The following is a 19705-nucleotide window of genomic DNA, read 5'->3' on the forward strand; positions in this document are numbered from 1 at the left end:
TAACTAAACATGTAGGAGTGGTTGCTACGCATTAAGCTAAGAAAACATGTAGGACTGGTCGCTACGTGCTAAATTACCTCAAACATGTGAGACTGGTTGCTATGTGCTAAGCTAACCAAACATGTAGGACTGGTTGCCACGTGCTAAACTAACCAAACATGTAAGACTGGTTGCTACATGCTAAGCTAACAAAACATGTGGGAATGGTTGCTAAGTTCTCAGCTAATCAAACATGTAGGACTGGGTGCTACGTGCTAAGCTAACCAAACATGTTGGACTGGTCGCTACATGCTAAGCTAACAAAACATGATGGACTGGTTGCTACAGGCTAAGCTAACCCAAGCATGTCAGACTGGTCGCTACATGCTAAGCTAACAAAACATGTGGGAATGGTTGCTACGTTCTCAGCTAATCAAACATGTAGGACTGGGTGCTACGTGCTAAGCTAACCAAACATGTATGACTGGTTGCTACATGCTAAGCTAACCAAACATGTAGGATTGGTCACTACGTGCTAATATCACCCAAACATGTGAGATTGGTCGCTATGTGCTAAGCTAACCAAACACTTGAGCCTGGTTTCTACATGCTAAGCTAACCCAAACATGTGAGACTGGTTGCTACATGCTAAGCTATCGAAACATGTGGGACTTGTTTCTGGTATGGAGTTGTTTCAAACCTGAATTACAAATATCTTATCTTTGAAGCGGTTACCATCCACCCCTAATAAGACCTTCACAATAAAACCAACTTTTACTTCGTTGAAGTCTTCAGTAAACATGCACACCTTTTCAAAGAGCTCTAACCAGAAATCACCAGGCTCGGTTTTTAAAGTAGAGATAAAAAAAAAAGCAATGCGTAGATTCTCTGCCCCCAGACTACCAGGTTGTTGCTGCCCCCTGCTGGGCTGGAGGGGAATCCCTCAAAGGTTTGGATGTAAATCAGAGACTTCACAGTCTAACGTGCTCCTCCCTCTCCTTCCTGGGGGTCTGTCGTGAGCAGCACAGCGTGAGAACGCTCGCTGGTTGCACATTTTTCCCAAACAACAAGTTTTGTTGGCTGCTATGCAACGTTTTCCACACAGACGGCAACCGTTGCCACCCAGAGACGCTCATTCATACAATCCCCCATCGATGATGTCATTGTGATTCTGCAGCAGGAGGAGCACAACTCTGTGTGTGTGTGTGTCTGTGTGTGTGTGTGTGTGTGTGTGTGTCTGTCTGGAGTAGAGTGTGATAGGAGTGGAAACGGCGCCTCGGGAGAAAGAGTGTAGTTTGAGTTTGAGGGAAGAATAAAGAAGGGGGGGTTTGGGATGCGGTTGCCACGGCAACCCCACAGGTGTTAAAGCAGGTCAGTGGGATGTGGATTCAACACCAACACACACACACACACACGATTTGCCTCTGTTGAACTCGTCCTGAAGGCCCTCCAGCTCGAAAAAGAAACCTTTCAGTTGTCATAACGACTGACACAGCCTGGTTTTATTTTTAGTTTATGTTCAAAAGTAATCAGATTACAGATATCAACTGTTCTCCGGTTGTTCCCAGTTTTCCAGATCTTTAGGCCTGTACTACGAAGCTGGATGTAAACACGTTCTGACTCCAGAAAACCCTTAAAACAACAATAGAAACGCACACAATTACACTAAAACACACAAAATTTAATTAAAAACACACTAATTGACACCAAAAATACACATAAATGAATCCAAAATTAGGAAATGACAAAAGTACACAGAATAAAACTACAGCATGGCCACAAAAACACTCAAGATGACATCAAAAACACAGATATAGAGAATAAAAAAAAATTGATGCCAGAAAATTATCAAAATTACACCAGAAACAAAAGTACACTAAAAATACACACAAATGACTCCAAGGGGCTAAATTTCAAAGCTGGATAAGTAAATCTGGGATTTATCTCTGTTAGCTTCACCTAACAGAGAACAGCTGTACTATGAAGCAGGATATAAACACGTTCTGACTCCAGAAAACTCTGAAAATGACACCAAAACACACAAAATTAAATTAAAAACACACTAAACGACACCAAAAATACACATAAATGAATCCATAACTAAGAAATGAAAACTAAAAACATACAGCATGGCAAGAAAAACACGTGACGGGTCATTACATCTTTATCCAAGAGATCTGATTGGTCAGGAGGCGGGATTCTAATACTCGCTCAGATTTGATCCACTTCATAAGTTACCATGGTGATTCAGCCTGGTATGAAGTTAGCCAGCATTGTAGTACTGTACAGCGCACACTGAATAAATCCAGGAAGTTATCTTGCTAAGAGGAAATCCAGCTTCATAGTACAGGACCTCAGAGACACACTGGTTATCTTTACATAGTAAAAGGTTGGAGGAACTTCTAGGTTTTTCTTTTTCAAATGTGACTTTATATGGAACGTTTCTTTGGTGGTTTGGAGTTGTTTTGTTTATGAGCTGGAACGTTGAGCCGTCCTGGTTTTCCTCATAAACTTTACACACAGACTCCCACAGGAACGCACTTCCACTTATCAGCTCCTGATTCCTCAGTGGTGACGGAGGGGAAGGAAACGCTTTCCTTTCCTTTCTTTTCTTTCTCCGTCCGTCACACCAAAGGAAACTTTCCTCTCCTTCATACTGGTATCTCCTCGTTTGGCTCCTCCCCTGCTGCTCCTCGTGGTCACGTCTGTAAACGTCTCTGTTCTGAGGAGGATTTCAGCGCTCACACATGGACGTTTTCTGGTCCAGACGTGGTAAGAGACGGACTTCATGTTTCTGTCCTCAGGAGTTAAAAGTATCTGATGTTAGTCTGAGAACCAGTCCAGTTACTAGTGTGATTCTGCTGGTTTTCCTGGTGTTTGACACTCAGAAACTGAACTTTATGTATTTACACACACACACACGCACACGCACACGCACGCACGCACGCACGCACACACACGTTGATGGAGATGTTTTTACCTCCTGATTAGAGCAGAAACATGAAGTCAGGGCGTGACCTTTTACGCCCTACATCAGTCCTCCCTGTGTCCGACTAGAACATTAGAACGTTCTGATTTTGTGTATTTTCTTGTTGTTTGTCTGTTTTTTTTCATTATTCAGTATATTCTTCTCTCAATTTGTGTGTTTTTGTGTTGTTGGTATTATTTAAATTATTCTATCTGTGTGTGAGTTTTTGATGTTGTTTTGTACGTTTCTCTGTATATTTTTGTGTATTTTCTAGTGATTTTCTGTGTTTTTCTCTCATTTAGTGTGTTTTTGGTGTCATTTTGTGTATGTTGTTGTTGTTGTTTGTCTGTTCTTTTTTATTATTCAGTATATTTTTTATCTTATTTATTTTATTATTTATTTATTTGAAAAACACTGCTCTATACATACCACTCCCCGTTTAACGTTACGCGGAATGTTTACATTTGTTTTCAAAGTCAATAATCAATGAGAATAAAAGTTTTCATTTATGAAAAAAAAAAATGAAATTTTTTTTTAACTGAAATAATTTTAAAATAAATTAATAAGTGAATACAAAAGCATTCTTATTTTAACAATGAGCTTTACATTTTATCTGCTGAGGCTGGTGTTAAATTACACTAATGTGTTCACAACGACTTCAGAGGAATTTAAGATTAGATCATAGATGAGCTGAGTCAGCACGTGGTCTGACCCATGTCCTGGAGATAATAATAATAATAATAATAATAATAATAAAAACTTGATTACGTCACATGTTTTATGTTTGTCTGCTCATTTATGTATGTATGTATTTATTTGTTTGTTTGTTTTTTGTTATTAATTTATTAAATTTTTCCATTTTGTTTAATTGTATTATTTTAAAATGTTTATTCTGTATAATTTGTTCTATTTATTTAATTTCCTTTATTTTGTCATTTCATTAAATTTGGGCTTTTATTATTTTAAAATGTTATTTATTCAGGATCATTTTATTTTCTATTTAGTTTATTTGTTAATTTGTTTATTCATTTATGTATTTGTTAAAACTTTTCCTTATATTTAATTTTATTAATTTGAAATGTTAATTCTGTATTATTTATTTATTTATTTATTTATTTATTTATTTATTCATTCATTTTTTTATTATGTTATTATGTTATTATTTAAAAATGTTATTTATTCAAGGTTATTTTTATTTATCAATTTATTTAATTTGTTAATTTATTGATTTATCTACTTATTTTTAATAAATAAATTAATTAATTAATTAATTTAAGCTTTTAATATTTTAAAATGTTATTTATTCAGGAATATTTTATGTATTTATTTAATTAGTTATTTTTTTGTTTATTTGTTTAACTATGTATTTATTTATTTTTTCCTTTTATTTCCTTTTGTTATTTAAAAAATCAATTCTTTATTATTTATTTATTTATTTTATTCATTAATGTATGTATTTTTTCCTCATGTAATTTTTATTATTTTAAAAGGTTAATTCTGTATAATTTAATATAATATATTTATATTTATAATATAATAAATTTTTTTAGTTAATTCATTTACTTATGTATTAAGACCTTTTATTTAATTTTATAAGTTATTATTTAAAAATGTTATTTATTCAATATTATTTGTACCTGTTTATTTTTTCATTAATATAATTAACAAGTTAATTTATTTATTTACTTATTTTTTCTGTTTATTATTTTAAAATGTTATCAATGCAGTATTATAATTATTTTATTAATTCAATAAACAAAAAATGTTTTTTTAAGTACATAAATTTTAAAAAATGGTGTTAATTTTTTTATGGTAAAATTTTCATATTTTTTCATGTCTCCTTCAAATACGGAGACTAATAGTCAGGCAGTGAATGCACTGCACTGCATGCTGGGAAATTACAAAGAGTAATTAGAAGACAATAAACACACGGATAAAAAAAAAAGAAAAATCTACGAGTAAAAAATCTTGCGAGATTTGGCAGAATTTTAACGTCCTGTTTAACTTAATGAAAAAACGTATTAGTCAAGTATGTAACGTAAAATGTGTTTAATGTATTACCAATGAACACAATATGTGCATATTTATTTAAAAAAACCCAGATATTAGGTGTTTTTTTTAACGTTTTATACGTGAAAATCAATCGATTTACTTTAAATTTCATGTGCTTTCATCCTTTAAAGGACGTTTGTTCAGTTTTACTACCTTTAATGTAAGGTGAAAGGTCACAGGTTTATTATAGCTGTGTGTGTGTGTGTGTGTGTGTGTGTGTGTGTGTGTGTGTGTGTGTGTGTTAGTCCTTGTATGACCTGTATCCTCCAGTTTGCCGCAGTCTTTCCTCAGAGGCGACGGATTTAAAGTCTCTCACACGCTGCAAACTCTCTGACCTTTAACGAACGCAGCTGACTCAGCTGTGTGTGTGTGTGTGTGTGTGTGTGCGTGTGTTATCAATCAGCGTGATAAATCATCAGTGTGTGTGCATGTGTGTGTGTTATCAATCAGCGTGATAAATCATCAGTGTGTGTGTGTGTGTGTGTGTGTGTGTGTGTGTGTGTACAGCTGCAGTTCATCACAACATTCAAGCACGTGTGAAAAAAGCTGAACAAACGTTTCCTCCTTTGTTCGTCTTTTTTTATTAGTTAAATAATAAATACACGTTTTTATTAAATACATGCATTTTTGAGAGTTTGTTTAAACCAGTGGTTCTCAATATTTTTAGCCCCCGACCTCCAATATAAAGGTGCCAGAGACCGGGGACTCCAAGGAGAGATTTTTGGGGTCCATCCATAAAGTCAGCAAAATGATGGTCCATTGTTCTATGAATCTATTTATCTGAATAATATCCACTGCTATTCAGGAAGTTTATTATTATTTGTGCTATAGTATATAGTCATCTTAAATATGTAAATACTTGTTTTAATCAGAAATAAAATGTGTTAAAAGTGACCAAAAAATGATGGAAAAGGTGGTGAAATGGGATTTTAGAAACCACAGAAATTGGTTAAAAGTCACAAATTAGAGTGGGAAAAAACAGACGGAAAAAGTGGTAAAAAGGGTCAAAGTGTCAATATTGGAACAATTCATTTAAACTGGCAAATAATGGGCATGAGAAATGGTAAATGTGGTTAAATTGGCAAAAAATAATCAGTAAATATGGTGAAAAGAGGTTAAAAGTGACAATAATAGGTCAACATATGTGACATTAGGTGGAAAAATGGTGAAAAGGGTTTATAAGTGCTGAATGTGCATTTAAATTTGATGGAGAAGTGGCAGAAATGGGAGTAATGTCGCAAAAATGCATTAAAAGAAGCCAAAATGTGGCAAGAAAAAGTGATGAAAATAGGTTAAAAGTTTGGTGTAGTTGCAGAAAAGGGTAAAAATAAGCAAAAATTGGCTCAAATTGTTAAAAAAAATCCTAGTTGAAGAACTTCCACCCAAAACGACTTCTATCCTCAACAGTCTGTGATTATTCTCTAACTTCAGCCACCAGAGCGTGTCAGCGCACTGTTTAAGAGAGAGTAAATGTCCCTTAGGAGAGCTCTTCTTCTCTGCTTTATTGTCTACTACCAAACTTCAGAGTTGGAACTGTTGCCCTACAAATCTTTTTCAGGTCACAACAGTTCTTATCCTCTTTCGATAAACAAAAGAGGTTTACATCCACATCTTTAACTTTTCCTGGTTTTCCGCGGTCTCATGTAAACAGAGATACGTTTTGGAAACAAAAATGGAAACAGAAGCAAAACGATTGGGCCTTTATCCAGTGACGAAGAGTTAACAATGTGAGTCAAATGTTCCCGTCATGACGTCAAACACTGGGACGATAATGTGCTTTGTTCAGCCCCCCCCCCCCCCCCCCCTACAGTGTTTGGTCTCATTGATGTGAGACTTTCACTGAGGGAGACAGAGGAGGATCTGAAGAGGAAGAAAATCAGCATCAATCTCATATTTGGGTCAATCTAAGCGAAGGCGGCGCGGCCCTGAGGAGTCACACGGACCGACGTGGTCTCCGAGCTCGCTCTGATGTCTGATTGCTGCTCAGCGGGAAGTCTGGATGGAAATGAGTCGATTGTTGTCAGAGTTTAACTCAGATCAGGTTTGTGAGTTTAATCAAAGAGAAACTGGAGGATTTAACTTTGGTTTGGTTTGTTAAAGCTAGTTTCTCACATAAACTGTGTGTGTCAGTGTGTGTGTGTGTGTGTGTGTGTGTGTGTCAGTGTGTGTGTGTGTGTGTGTCTGTGTGTGTGTGTGTGTGTGTGTGTGTCCAGCTGTGAGTTTCTGCCTCGCCGTCACAATCAAAGTGACGTGAGTCTGTTCGTCAGTAATTGGCATTAAATTGAATCTTTGTTCCTGTTTGCGAACATCAATGCATCACGTTGTTCAATTAGAGCCTACACACACACACACACACACTGAAACACACACAACCACACTGAAACACACACACACACACACACACACACTGAAACACACACACTGAAACACACACACACACTGAAACACACACACACGCACACTGAGAAACACAAGAATGAATTTCTATGAAAAACCAAAATGTTATGAAAAATTACAGATATAAATATGCTTTATACTAGAAACATTTGGATTTTTTTGTATTTATTATTTTTGGGTTTTCTATGAAGGTAGATTTGTGTCTTTATTATTCAATCAAAAAATACAACTTAACAATAAAAACATATATTTAATCAAAGAAAAAAGGGTTCATATGCAATTATTTGGATCTCACTTTTATTTCTGCATTTGAACACCTTTTTTTTTTGATTGAATAATAAAGACACAAATCTACCTCCATAGTTGTTTTTAACTTTAAATATAGAGGTTTTATTTTTTTATCTTTTATTCAAACACTTTACATTTGTTCTTTTTTTCTGTTGCTTTCGTCTTTAATCTGTAGACGGTTTATTTTAAACTGTGCTTGGTTTTAGTTCCTGTTGTACCACTGGTTGTCCTACAGGGGGAGGCACTGAGCTATGAAAGAAAGTGATTCATGCTCAATAAAGCCTTATTCAAAGATGAAGCTATAATTCTATATCCCATAGATGATCCATTTTTATTCATCTCTTCATTGGTTTTGTTGTTTGGTTTCTTTTTTGTTTGTTTATTCTGAATTTGTTGGTTTAATAGTTTGATCGTTAGATGGATTGTGATTCAGGGTTTTTGTTGATTAATGTGTTAGTAAATAGTTGGACGGTTGAATTGTTAATTGTTTTCTTTCTTTCAGGTTTAGTTTGTTGGATGCTGGTTGGTTTAGTTTGTTTTTTGGCTGTTTGAGTTGGTGTTGGTTGGTTGGGTTAGATTGTTGACTGGTTGGATGGATGATTTGGTGGTGATGGTTGGTTGGTTGGTTGATTATTTTCTTGATTGGTTGAATTAGTTGGTTGGTTGATTTAGTGGGATAGTTAGTTTATTCTTTGGTCAGTTGGTTGATTTGTTTATTTGTTGGTTGATTTAGTTGGTTAGTTGTTTTACATTGTTGACTGGTTGGCCGGTTCAGTTTGCGATTGATGATTTGTTGGTTGATATGTTTATTTTTTGGTTGGTTGGTTGTTTGGGTGGTTGATTTATTTATTTTTTGGTTGGTTGGTTGGTTGATTTGTTTTTTTTTTGTTTTTTGGTTTGTTTATTTTTTTTGTTTGGTTGGTTTATTTGTTGGTTGCTTGCTTTGTTTCTTGGTTGGTTGAATTCGTTGGTTGGTTGACATGCTTATTTAATGGTTGGCTGGTTGAGTTGTTTATTTGTTAGTTGATTGGTTGATTTGTCTATTTTTTTTCTTGGTTGGTTGATTTAGTTGGTTGATTTGTTTTGTTTTTTGGTTGGTTGGTTGATTGGTTGATTGATTTAGTTGGTTGATTTGTTAATTTGTTGGTTGGTTGATTACATTTGTTGGTTGGTTGGTTGATTTGTTGATTTAGTTGGTTGATATTTTTTTTGGTTGGTTGGTTGGTTGAGTTGTTTATTTTTCTTGGTGGTTTATTACATTTGTTTGGTTGTTTGAGTTGTTGATTTGGTGGTTGGTTGATTTGTCTATTTTTTTTCTTGGTTGGTTGATTTGTTGATTTGTTGGTTGGTTGGTTGAGTTGTTTATTTTTGTTGGTTAGTTGATTACATTTGTTGGTTTTTTAGTGGTTGGTTGAGTTGTTGATTTGTTAGTTGGTTGATTTTTTGGTTGGTTGTTTGAGTTGTTTATTTTTGTTGGTTGGTTGATTTGTTGGTTAGTTGATTACATTTGATGCTTGGTTTTGTTTTTTAGTCCCAGTTTTTCTCCCACAGTGAATGGTTCAGTCTGATGTTGTTTGGTGACTTTCACTAAAGACTTTGTTCAAATACAAGAGAAATACAAGTTCTTGCATCTTTGTGTTTCTTCTTCTTCTTCTTTCAGTTTGTTTTGTGAATGTCAGCAGAAAAAGCTCCTAATGGGTTTTCTCCGTTTTGCCTGGTGTCCATTTATTCTCTGAGTAGTTCAGTGAGTTCTCAGACGTTGAGTCCAACAGACGGGTTTGTGTGTCCGAGTCTCTGAACCAACCTGACGTTCCCACTTTTCCTCTCGGCGCTGAATCCTCCCGTCACTGCACGTTCTCTTCTCTCCTCAACAATATTTCTCTCTTTAATAAGATCTGAAAAGACTCTTTTTTTTTTTTCACGAAATCTGCCCGGTGATGCCCGCAGGCTTTTGTTCCTCCATCCGATACCTCACTCTTTCATCCTTTTCATGTCGCCGTGGTTACATAAGCATGATGGGTAAAGGGGTGACATCTCTCTGAGGATCAGTGAGTGAGAGTTACAGATACGATGTGCTTTGGATCCTAAATTAATTTTTAACCTGAGAGATAAAAAACAAAAACGAACAAAAAGATTTTCTGGAAACACCGGAGAAACAAAAAAACCACTGTGAATTTGTATTTTTATGTCAATACTGTTGATAGATATTTAAAAACACTTTTGGTTAAGACATTTGTTTCATTTATTTTTAAAACATTTTAATTTTATTTTAAATTAGGTTTATTATTGGATTTTTCATCTTCCAGTCGAACATTTAAACTTTTTTTTGCCAAATGATCAAGTATTAGCAAGTTATCTAGCTTTCTTAAATACCTGATAAAAGATTAAGCCCATTTTTTTAAATTATTATTATTGTCTAAGTTTTTTGTACTGAACACAGCAAAGAGAATGTTTTTAATCAGCTTTTTAGCGGATTGCTAATGTTGTTTTAAAGAAAATATTTGACAAATCAGGCAGTATTTGCTAATATTTCATTATCAAAACAAACTAAGGATTCACCGTTAGCCAGATGCCACTTAGCTAGCTTGGACTCTTAGCTAGCATTGGAGCTTCTTTAAATACTTTTTTTTGCATCCTTTTCAAAAACAAAAACAGCAAAAATATTACATTTTTAACTTAAGACCAAATTGTTGAATTGATGGCTAGTTAACAAATTAAGCTAAACAGAACAAGGTAAAAAAACAGAACCAAAATAAATAAATAAAATTAGCTAACTGCTCCTGGTGCTAATATTGGAGCATTTTTTTTCCTTCTAATTTAACAAGTTTTAACAAGATATCTAGCTTTCTTAAAACCTGATAAAATATTAAATTGATTTTTATTTGTCATTATTAATTGTTTTTTTTCTTAGTTCAGTTTTTCGCACTGAACACGACAAGGCAAACGTTTTTAATCAGCTTTTTAGCAGCTTGTGAACATACAATATGTTCTTATATTAGAGTAAATAGTTTACAAATAGAAAAAAATCCTGTTGTATTTGCTATTATTTGAGAACCAAACTAAGGTAAGGTTTTATTGTTAGCCAGATGCTAGTTAGCTAGCTTGGACACTTGGCTAGCGTTGGAGCTTCTTTAAAGACTTCTCAACTGTTTTTTGCATCCTTTGAAAAAACAAGAACAGCCAAAATCTTACATTTTTAACTCAAGACCAAATTGCTAAATTGATTGTTGTTAACAATTTAAGCTAAACAGAATAAGATAAAAACTGTTGGCTAACTGCTAATACTGGAGCTTTTTTATATTCCTTTTTATTCTCAGATTTCCCTAAACTTGGATTAAAACAAAGAATTCCAACTCCATTTCTCAATAGTTTCTAGAACATAGATACATAATAGATTGTTATTTTATTAGCTAAACAAGATAAATAGCATTAGCTAACAGCTAGCTGTAAATTCTTATTAAAACGTATACAAGGGAAGAGTTTGGTCAACAACTAAAACTGTATTTAAGTCTTATAATACAAAGGCAGTATTTGGTGAAGTACGTGTCTTGGACTGTATAATATATGTAAACATTTGCTACAAAATAATTTAGTTTTTAGGTCTAAGAGTAAATGATTTCTTATTTTATATCATTTCCACACAGCTGTACATGTTTTTTTTTTTACAGTAAGTCTTGTGAGTGCTGCAGGCTGTGAATAAACCTTGTTACACTGATGTTGACTCTGTTCGTATAGTGAGAACCGCTGAGCGCACGACGGCGAGCACGATGGTAACTAAAGAAGTTTTCCTTTATTTACAGACATTTGTGTCACATTTTCAGAAACCCCAGAGGCCTGAGAGACTCTATTACTTTATTACACACAGGCACGTCTTCAGATTTAAACCATAACACCACAATTCACTGTTAGATTTACCACCTGAGTCTGTCTGTCTCTTTTCCTAGCTTGTTTCCATGCTATCTACTGTAGCTACCATGCTATACGGTGGCCATTCCCATAACAACTTCCAAAAACTCCAATCAAACATTGACTTTCCTGTTTAGAAGTGTTTATTTATTGTTTATACTGAGTTACTTTTAATTCAGGCTCATTGTTGTGTTCATTCTACGCCTACAGTTGGATGCAATCAAAATTCATTCTAATCTTTAAAAAAAGGACAACTGAATGTCAGGTGCAATGCTGTGTTAAAAGGACAAGCCATAATAAAAGGGACTGTCCAGCTCAATGATAGACATATGGTTGTCCTATCTTGTTATCTGTCTACATTGCTACATTGCTATCTCGCTATCTTCCCATGTAGCTATCTTGTTAAATAGCTACCTAGCCAACTTGCTATGTTGCCATCTAGATGTCAATTAATTACCTTGTAGCCATCTTGTTAGCTATCTAGCCATCTTTATTTGTAGCTATCTTGCTATGTACATAACTGGTTAATTAGCTATCTTGTTAAATAGCTACCTAGCCATCTTGCTATGTACTGTAGCTAACTTGCTCTGTCGCTATGTAGCTATCTTGTTAAATACTTACCAAACCATCTTGCTAAGTAGCTAAATTGCTATGTAGCTATCGTACTATGTAGCTATCTTGTTAATTAGCTACCTAGCCATCTTGCTATGTTGCTATGTTGCTTTGTAGCAATCCTGTTAAATAGCGACCTAGCCAACTTGCTATGTTGCCATCTGGATGTCAATTAATTACATTGTTAGCTATCTAGCCATCTTGCTATGTAGCTATCTTGCTATGTACATAACTGGTAAATTAGCTATCTTGTTAAATAGCTACCCAGCCATCTTGCTATGTAGCTATCATACTATGTAGCTATCTTGTTAAAATAACCTAGCCACCTTGCTATGTTGCCATCTCGCTATCATGTCAATGAATTATCTTGCTGTCTTGATATTTTGCTATGTTGTTAATTAGCTACTGTGCTATTCATTGACCTTGCTAAATAGCTATATTTATACCATGTCATCTAGCTATCTTGTTACCTTATTGATTAGCTAGCTATTTTTCTTTTACGTACTTGATAGCTTGGTATCTTGCCATAATTCAAACCGGGTTTTTTTGGTACTCAGTAATTTTTAGTGTTTTGATCGTTGTTGATGTTTTTGGTAAGTTACACTTCTGACTGAAAGTTATATTAATTTTACACATTTCTAAATTTAATTTGGTCGCTATGACTAAAATGCAAGAAACTCTTTAGTCTGTAGAATCCCTGACTGACCTAATCAACAACTTTAGGACAAGTTATTGTGACGCTAGCTGCTCCTGTGTGTGTTTGGACCTAAAATCCAACGTTCTCTGTGTTTTTGTGAAGAAAACATACACAGAAACACTCACAGAATGATTTGATTCAGAAGAAGTGCAGATATTTTAAAGTGCATGATTCCTAATGGGATATTTAGCTCACAGCTAAAGTCAGAAACACAGCGTTCACGTGGTTAACACAGAAACATCGGAGCAGCTTGAGTAGAAATGGTGAATCTCAGACTGAGGATAAAAAAAGGCATAAAATCACGTACGACGAGTTAATTCCACATTAGCCGATAATTCACGCAGCTCTGTATCTCAGAGGCTAATGCTAACTGACGCCTTCAGTGTGTTAAACAGCGAGCGCTCTCTGTCAGCGCACGAGTGTGTGAGAAAAGCTTAGTGAGATGAAGGGAGGGAGAAACCGTCATTGGTTCTTTCCAAGTTTTTAGTTGGCAAGCTCAAATCAACATCAGTTTGCGTCAGAGGCGTGTTTAGTTTGAGAAGTACAGAAACGTGTCCCACAGATAAAACGGTAAAGATGAGAACCTTTTTGTTTTACGTTGTTGATATTGTTCATTTATAGTCTTTATTTGAAGGTTGATTGATTCAAAGCTGTTTCATATTTCCTTTTAAAATGATCATAATAACATTTTATGGCAAGTTTAGACACAAATGTTTTCACAAAACAAATGAGAACATGAAAAAGTATATGGGTCAATGACGTGCAAGGATTTCCACTGGAAATAAAAATAGATATACTTTGTATACAGGAATATAATTTAACAAAAATAGGGCAGAAAATACATTTGAATAGATTTAAAGTAATTTAGTAAAAAGCTAATAAACAATAAATTATTATAAGACACAGAGACAAGCTACATTGGCCTCATGTAAAGGATTTTCATTATTGGCAAGTGGTGAAATAACCCTAAGTTAAAGTCCACAATAAAAATTAAGGAGTCGCATAAAGAAAAATAGTTTTACATCCATACATTTAATATTTATACTATAAATTAAAACAGAGATCAGATTTTTTACATTCCCACATGCAGTTACGGGCCAATGAAAATAGTTTAAAAAAAGTATATTTTCATAATTCCAGAGCGTGTCACCCAAGAACCAATGCATATCCGTGACTAATCATTAGTGATGTGAACAGTCTATGTTCATAGCTCTAAGCTGATCTAATTACAGGGAGCTGAGACATATATAAAGTAGTTTACTGAAGGCCCAAACATGTTCCAGACCCAAACACACACTCACTTTTTTCCAAATTTGATGGGCTGACATGTCCATCAGATAAAATGTATAGCAGATCTTTTTATCTATTCTGAGAGAGTAGGTGGAGCTTATTACTATATCATATTTACCTTTCTATGTGATGGAGTTCCTGACATACTGGAATCTGAAAATGGAAGAAAAATAAGGATGCACGTACATCAACACATACTCCCCTCACTAAATTGTCCATAATGTGTCTATTGGATAATCGCGGAACAATCTGAACTTTTTTAGACCCATGTGCATGGCCCAATTGTTTAAATGAAATGGAATAACCCTGATATGAAAACTTAAAATTGTTTTCCCTGCTTGCTTTGTGTGTTTTCATGATTTATAATTATAAAAATTATATATATTATAAAACTTTTTTTTTTTTTGTATTTTTTTCCTGTGGTTTTCTTCCTCTGAGACTGGGAAGAGGAGACCACATGTTTGAGTTAGCTTAGCATGTAGCACGAGGCATCCTCACTATTATTATAAACATAGTTTTTTTTTTTCCGTCCTGCGTTAACTCCTCCGACACCATTTGTCCGATTTTGATAAATAAGCTATCAAAACGTTCAGAAAGTTCTTGGCATTTAGGCTATTGATTTTGTGATTTGTAACTTTAAAACTTTTTGACTTATTACATTTTTTGTGCAACTGCATTGATTTTTTTTGTAGCTCCGATCCTATTTTTAGAATGGAGCTGCTCTAGTTTTTACCTTCAAATATTTGCAAACAAATTGTCAAAACTTCCAAAATATTCAACCCAGAGTCTTAATGTTCTCAGAAGTACTAGGTATATCCTTCTAGCCACTCACAATACCACATTTTTAGTCATAAGATGAGCGTTTTTTGAAATGTCTAGACTTAAGTGAACCTAATCCCACAAATCTACAGGTTCTTATACATTAGAGAACTGTCGCTGTCAGCTGCTCCTTTAAATTTTAAAACGTTCATGTTTTTTCGCTTGTCCTACTGGTCACATATTTTTCCCTAGAAACATGAAATTTCCCTCATTTGTAGTCCCAGGCCTGCTGGTTCTCACAGTCTGTTTAGTTTTTCAATAAACCTCAGAGTTTTCCTACAATTGGGATTTGTTTGACACAAGATACTGCCTGATTTTAGCGTTTATCTCATCTAACACACTCATTCATCTGCATGTAATCACTGCTGTTACCATGGTAACTAATTGACAGCCGGCTCTGAGAATTTAATCCATCTAGAATAATGCTAATGCTAGATTAATGCTAACGCTAATGCTAACGCTAATGTAGTGTTTATTGATGCGGGCCAGCACCTGCCATCCTTACTTGCGTTTTCTTCCGGAAATGCAAATATTCTAGTTATATTTAAACGGTTGATCAATAAATTGTTGAGTACTTTGTGAGTATGCCGAGGTCGGCCCAAGTGTCCTTTTTTTTGGAAATAATATTAATAATAATAATAATAAAAATAATAATGCATCAATTTTATATAGCGCTTTATCATAGAAACTCAAAGTCGCTTTCCAGAATTAAGGCATTAGTCTTTCACTCCACACTTAGTGGTGGTAAGCTACTATTGTAGCCACAGCTGCCCTGGGGCAGACTGACAGAAGCGAGGCAGCCATAGTGCACCACCACCAACATTCACTCACACACTCCATTCATACGAAGCAATGTGGGTGAAGTGCCTTGCCCAAGGACACAATGACAGATACCACTGAGGTGACCAGTGGTCTCCATCCATCTACTAACCAGGACCAGACCTGCTTAGCTTCAGAGATCTAACGGGATTGGGCAATGACAGGCTGAATGGCCACAACATATGGTCACCCTAGTTCAAATCGTCCAATAATATCCTACTATTGAGGTTATTTCTTAGTTTGTTCTTGAGTTTTTGTTATTTTTGAGTATTCCAGGTGTAATTAGCCTCCTCCATCTTTGGCGCCAAGCTTTACAAACTTCCCTCGTCTCTCGTCTGCACGTTCTCTCCTTAAAGCCACACTGGCTGTTTTTTTATTCACTCTCCTCCCTTTTCCCTCCTTCTCCTTCTTCCTGAAAGCCTTCCTCCCTCCTCCTCCTCCTCCTCCTCCTCCTCCTCGTTCTCCCTGACAACACGGTGCGTTATGTAATCTGGCCATCGCTTATGCAGATTCGTACCTTTTTTTTAAATTTTATTTTACGCCTATTTTCCCTAACCACCGCCGTCTCCCTTCACTCCTTCGTTTTGACATCTTCTCCTTCATTTCCATTTCTAACGCTCCAAATAACCATTTTTCCCTCCCTCTCCCCTCTCTCTCTCCCTCCATCCATCCCTTGCTCTCCTCCTCCTCCTCGTCCTCCAGCCACCGGCGGTCCGGACACCGTGAGACGCAGCATCAGTATCCACGGCGATGGCGGCGGTAGCAGCAGCATCGTCGGAGGAGGCAGCAGCGCAGCCCACTTCAGGTCGCCATGGCAACAGAGCGTGAACGTGTTCGGCTCGTGGAGTCGGCCCGAGTGCGTCGAGGAGCTGCACCAGCAGGCGCAGATCAACCTGCAGAGCCTGCTGCAAGGTATGGACACACGCAGGGTGTGTGTGTGTGTGTGTGCGTGTGTGTGTGTGTGTGTGTGTGTGATAGGGTTGGAAAAGTGTTTACATGGCATTAAACTGTGCTGCGTTTGGGTGTGTGTCCTCTACCTTAAAAGTGTGTGTTTGTGAGCGTGTGTGTGTGTGTGTGTGTGTGTGTGCGTGTGTGTGTGTGTGTGTGTGTAGGAAGAGACCCATTGATCATGTATCTTATATATTTATATACTGCGTTGTTCTGTGGTGGGTGGATCTCGTACTGTGTGTATCTCCATGCAGAGTTTTTATTTAAGGTGGTTTTTTGACATTTTGCGTCTGCGTGTGTGTGTTTCCTTGATATTGATCTGCGTGTTTTTTGGTTTTATTACATTTTAACATTGAAATGACGTTTCCTTAGTATTTTCTATTTTAAGGATTTTCTATTCCAGCATTTTCCACCTACGGATTATGAGAATATTTGATTTACTTTTACTATATACATATTTATTTTTTAATGATTAGATACAATTATTTATTTATTTATATCAAGTAGAATCTTTTTATTTGTTTTCGTCGTTCATATTTTCCAAACATTTCATTTAACTTGACTTTTAAACTCACTCATTGTTCAAACAGTTTGTTTGGCAGCAAAGCCTCTGAAGGCTCTTATTTTGAAAGGAAACCATCGTACACCTGTCCCGTCCTAAGGTTTTTGTTTCCTCCTGATTCGGTGTCGGATCATTTTATTCTGCTACATTTTTAATGGTTGAAAACTGATGAACAATTTGGATTTAAAACAAACCCAAGAAAAGTTTTTGAAACGCAAATAAAAACGGTTTGTTTTTGTTTGTTTGTTCAATTTATCTTTTTTCTCTTCACTTGTCTCATATTTTTGTCTTTGTCTTGTCTTTTGTCTTGAATCTTCATTTGAGTTAATGTCTAGTTTATCTCTATTTGTTTTTTCTCTTGTTTCTTATTGAGTTGCCTTGTCTTTTCTTATTTTGTCTTGTCCTTTCCTTTCTTGAACCATCTTGTCTTGTTTTGTCTTTTACTTAAGTGTCTTGTCTTGTGCCTCGTCTTGTCTTCTTTTATTTTCATGTCTTCTCTTTTCTTGTCTTTTCTTGTCCTTTATTAAGTAGTTTTTTTCTTGTCTTGTCATACCTTGTCCTGCTGTGTCTTGTCTTGTCCTTACGTGTCTGGTCGTGTCATGTTTTGTATAGTCATTTATTGAATTGTCTTGTTTTGTGCTTTTTTGTCTTCTCATGTCTTGTCTTTTCCTTACGTGTCTTGTCTTGTGCCTTGTCTTGTCTTCTTTTCTCGTCTTGTCTTCTCTTGTCCCTACGTGTCTTGTTGTACACTTGTCTTGTTCTTTTTGGAATCGTTTGTTTCTTGTCTTGTCTTACCTTGTCCTGCTGTGCCTTGTCCTGTCCTTACGTGTCTTGCCTTGTGTCTTGTCTTGTCCTTTCATGTTTTTTCTCATCCTTACATGTCTTGTCGGGTCTGTGAATATTTTACCGTATGTAAATGCTTGTTCTTGTGTAGATCAACGATATGTTTGATGTGTCCTGTTCCCTTCTTCTCCTCCTTCATTAGTGTCCTGTTACTTGTGTTTCCTCCTGCGTGTGTTTGTGAGGACACACACACAGTAACACTGAGCGTGTGGCGTGGAGCCCATGATGACACAGTTCGGACTGATTTATCACCTGTGCGTGTGTGTGTGTGTGTGTGTGTGTGTGTGTGTGTGTGTGTGTGTGTGTGTGTGTGTGTGTGTGTGTGTGTGTGTGTGTGTGCATGTGTGTGTGTGTGTGTGTGTGTGTGTGTGTGTGTGTGTGTGTGTGTGTGTGTGTGTGAGGATCGGGAGGGAAACAACGTGCTGCAGACAGTGATCTGATTGGTTCATTCTGATTAGATTTATCAGCAATATCTATGATAGAGAATGAGTCACATGATCAACATTAACATCAGGATTTAAAAAAACAGCAAATCTAAACAAACTTTTTTTTTTATCCATGTAATTTTGTCGTCATTTTGTTGTCGTTTCATATGTTTTTGTATTCATTTTGTGTCATTTTCAATCCGTGTATTTCTCTTGCTGTTTATTGTGTTTTTTTAGTGTTTTTAGTCATTTTATTTTTCTCAACTTGTTCAGTCTGTCATTGTCTATTTTGTAGCAGTTTTACATAATTTTGGAGTCATTTCTGTATTTTTCTGTCTCTGGTTTTGTGTGTTTTTTTATTTTTTTTGGTCATTTTTGTGATTGTGTATTTTTTTGTGATTGTATATTTTTTGTCTGTGTATTTTTTTATTATCAATTCGTGTAAATTTGAAGTGATTTTGTTTATGTTTGTTTCCATTACTGCCTTTGTTTTTTCTGTAGCAGTTTTGTTTGTTTTTGGTAATTTCTACTATTTTCTAGTATTTTTTTGTTGTAATTTTGTCTAATATTGGTGTCATTTTTTGTGATCATTTTGCTTATTTCTGTTGTGGTTTTTGATGTTTTGGACTCATTTTGTATGTATTTGTTGTCATTCTGTCTGTTTTTTTTGTCGTTTTGTTTTCATTTTGTGTGATTTTCTGCCTGTATTTTTTTGTTGTTGGTTAAATTGTATAATTGTGTTGTTGTTTTGTTCCTTTCATCGTCTCGTCTGTTGTTCCTTTGTGACCTTTAACAGCCTCTCAACATCAAACATGATTTTTCGGTTGATTCGACAGTGAGAAATCCCTGGATTTCTTCTTCAGTATGATTAAAAAAAACAAAAAAACAACAAAAACGGAGAGTTTAAAAAATTAAATATAATTAATAATAAAATATATTCAAGTGTTCTTTACTTCCTCTCAGTCTTCAAAGCGCTTTGGCTGTTTACCAACAATTATTTGTTTCTAGGTCACTAAAACACACACACACACACACACACACACACACACACACACACACACACACACACACACACACACACACACACACACACACACAGC

The 19705-nt window shown here is 35.5% G+C and overlaps 1 protein-coding gene across 2 annotated transcripts in view; it reads left to right on the forward strand.

The window, feature by feature from the left end:
• The window catches only part of nhsl2 (NHS-like 2), a 58783-nt gene that overhangs the window by 20292 nt on the left and 18786 nt on the right, over window positions 1-19705 (forward strand). For both annotated transcript variants that reach the window (XM_028474797.1, XM_028474798.1), the window contains exon 2: window positions 16530-16739. In XM_028474797.1, coding sequence (XP_028330598.1) covers window positions 16530-16739 — 210 coding nt within the window. The remainder of the gene's footprint in view (window positions 1-16529; window positions 16740-19705) is intronic.

The sequence above is a fragment of the Gouania willdenowi genome, chromosome 18 (genome assembly GCF_900634775.1).
Source record: "Gouania willdenowi chromosome 18, fGouWil2.1, whole genome shotgun sequence".
NCBI lineage: Eukaryota > Metazoa > Chordata > Actinopteri > Blenniiformes > Gobiesocidae > Gouania > Gouania willdenowi.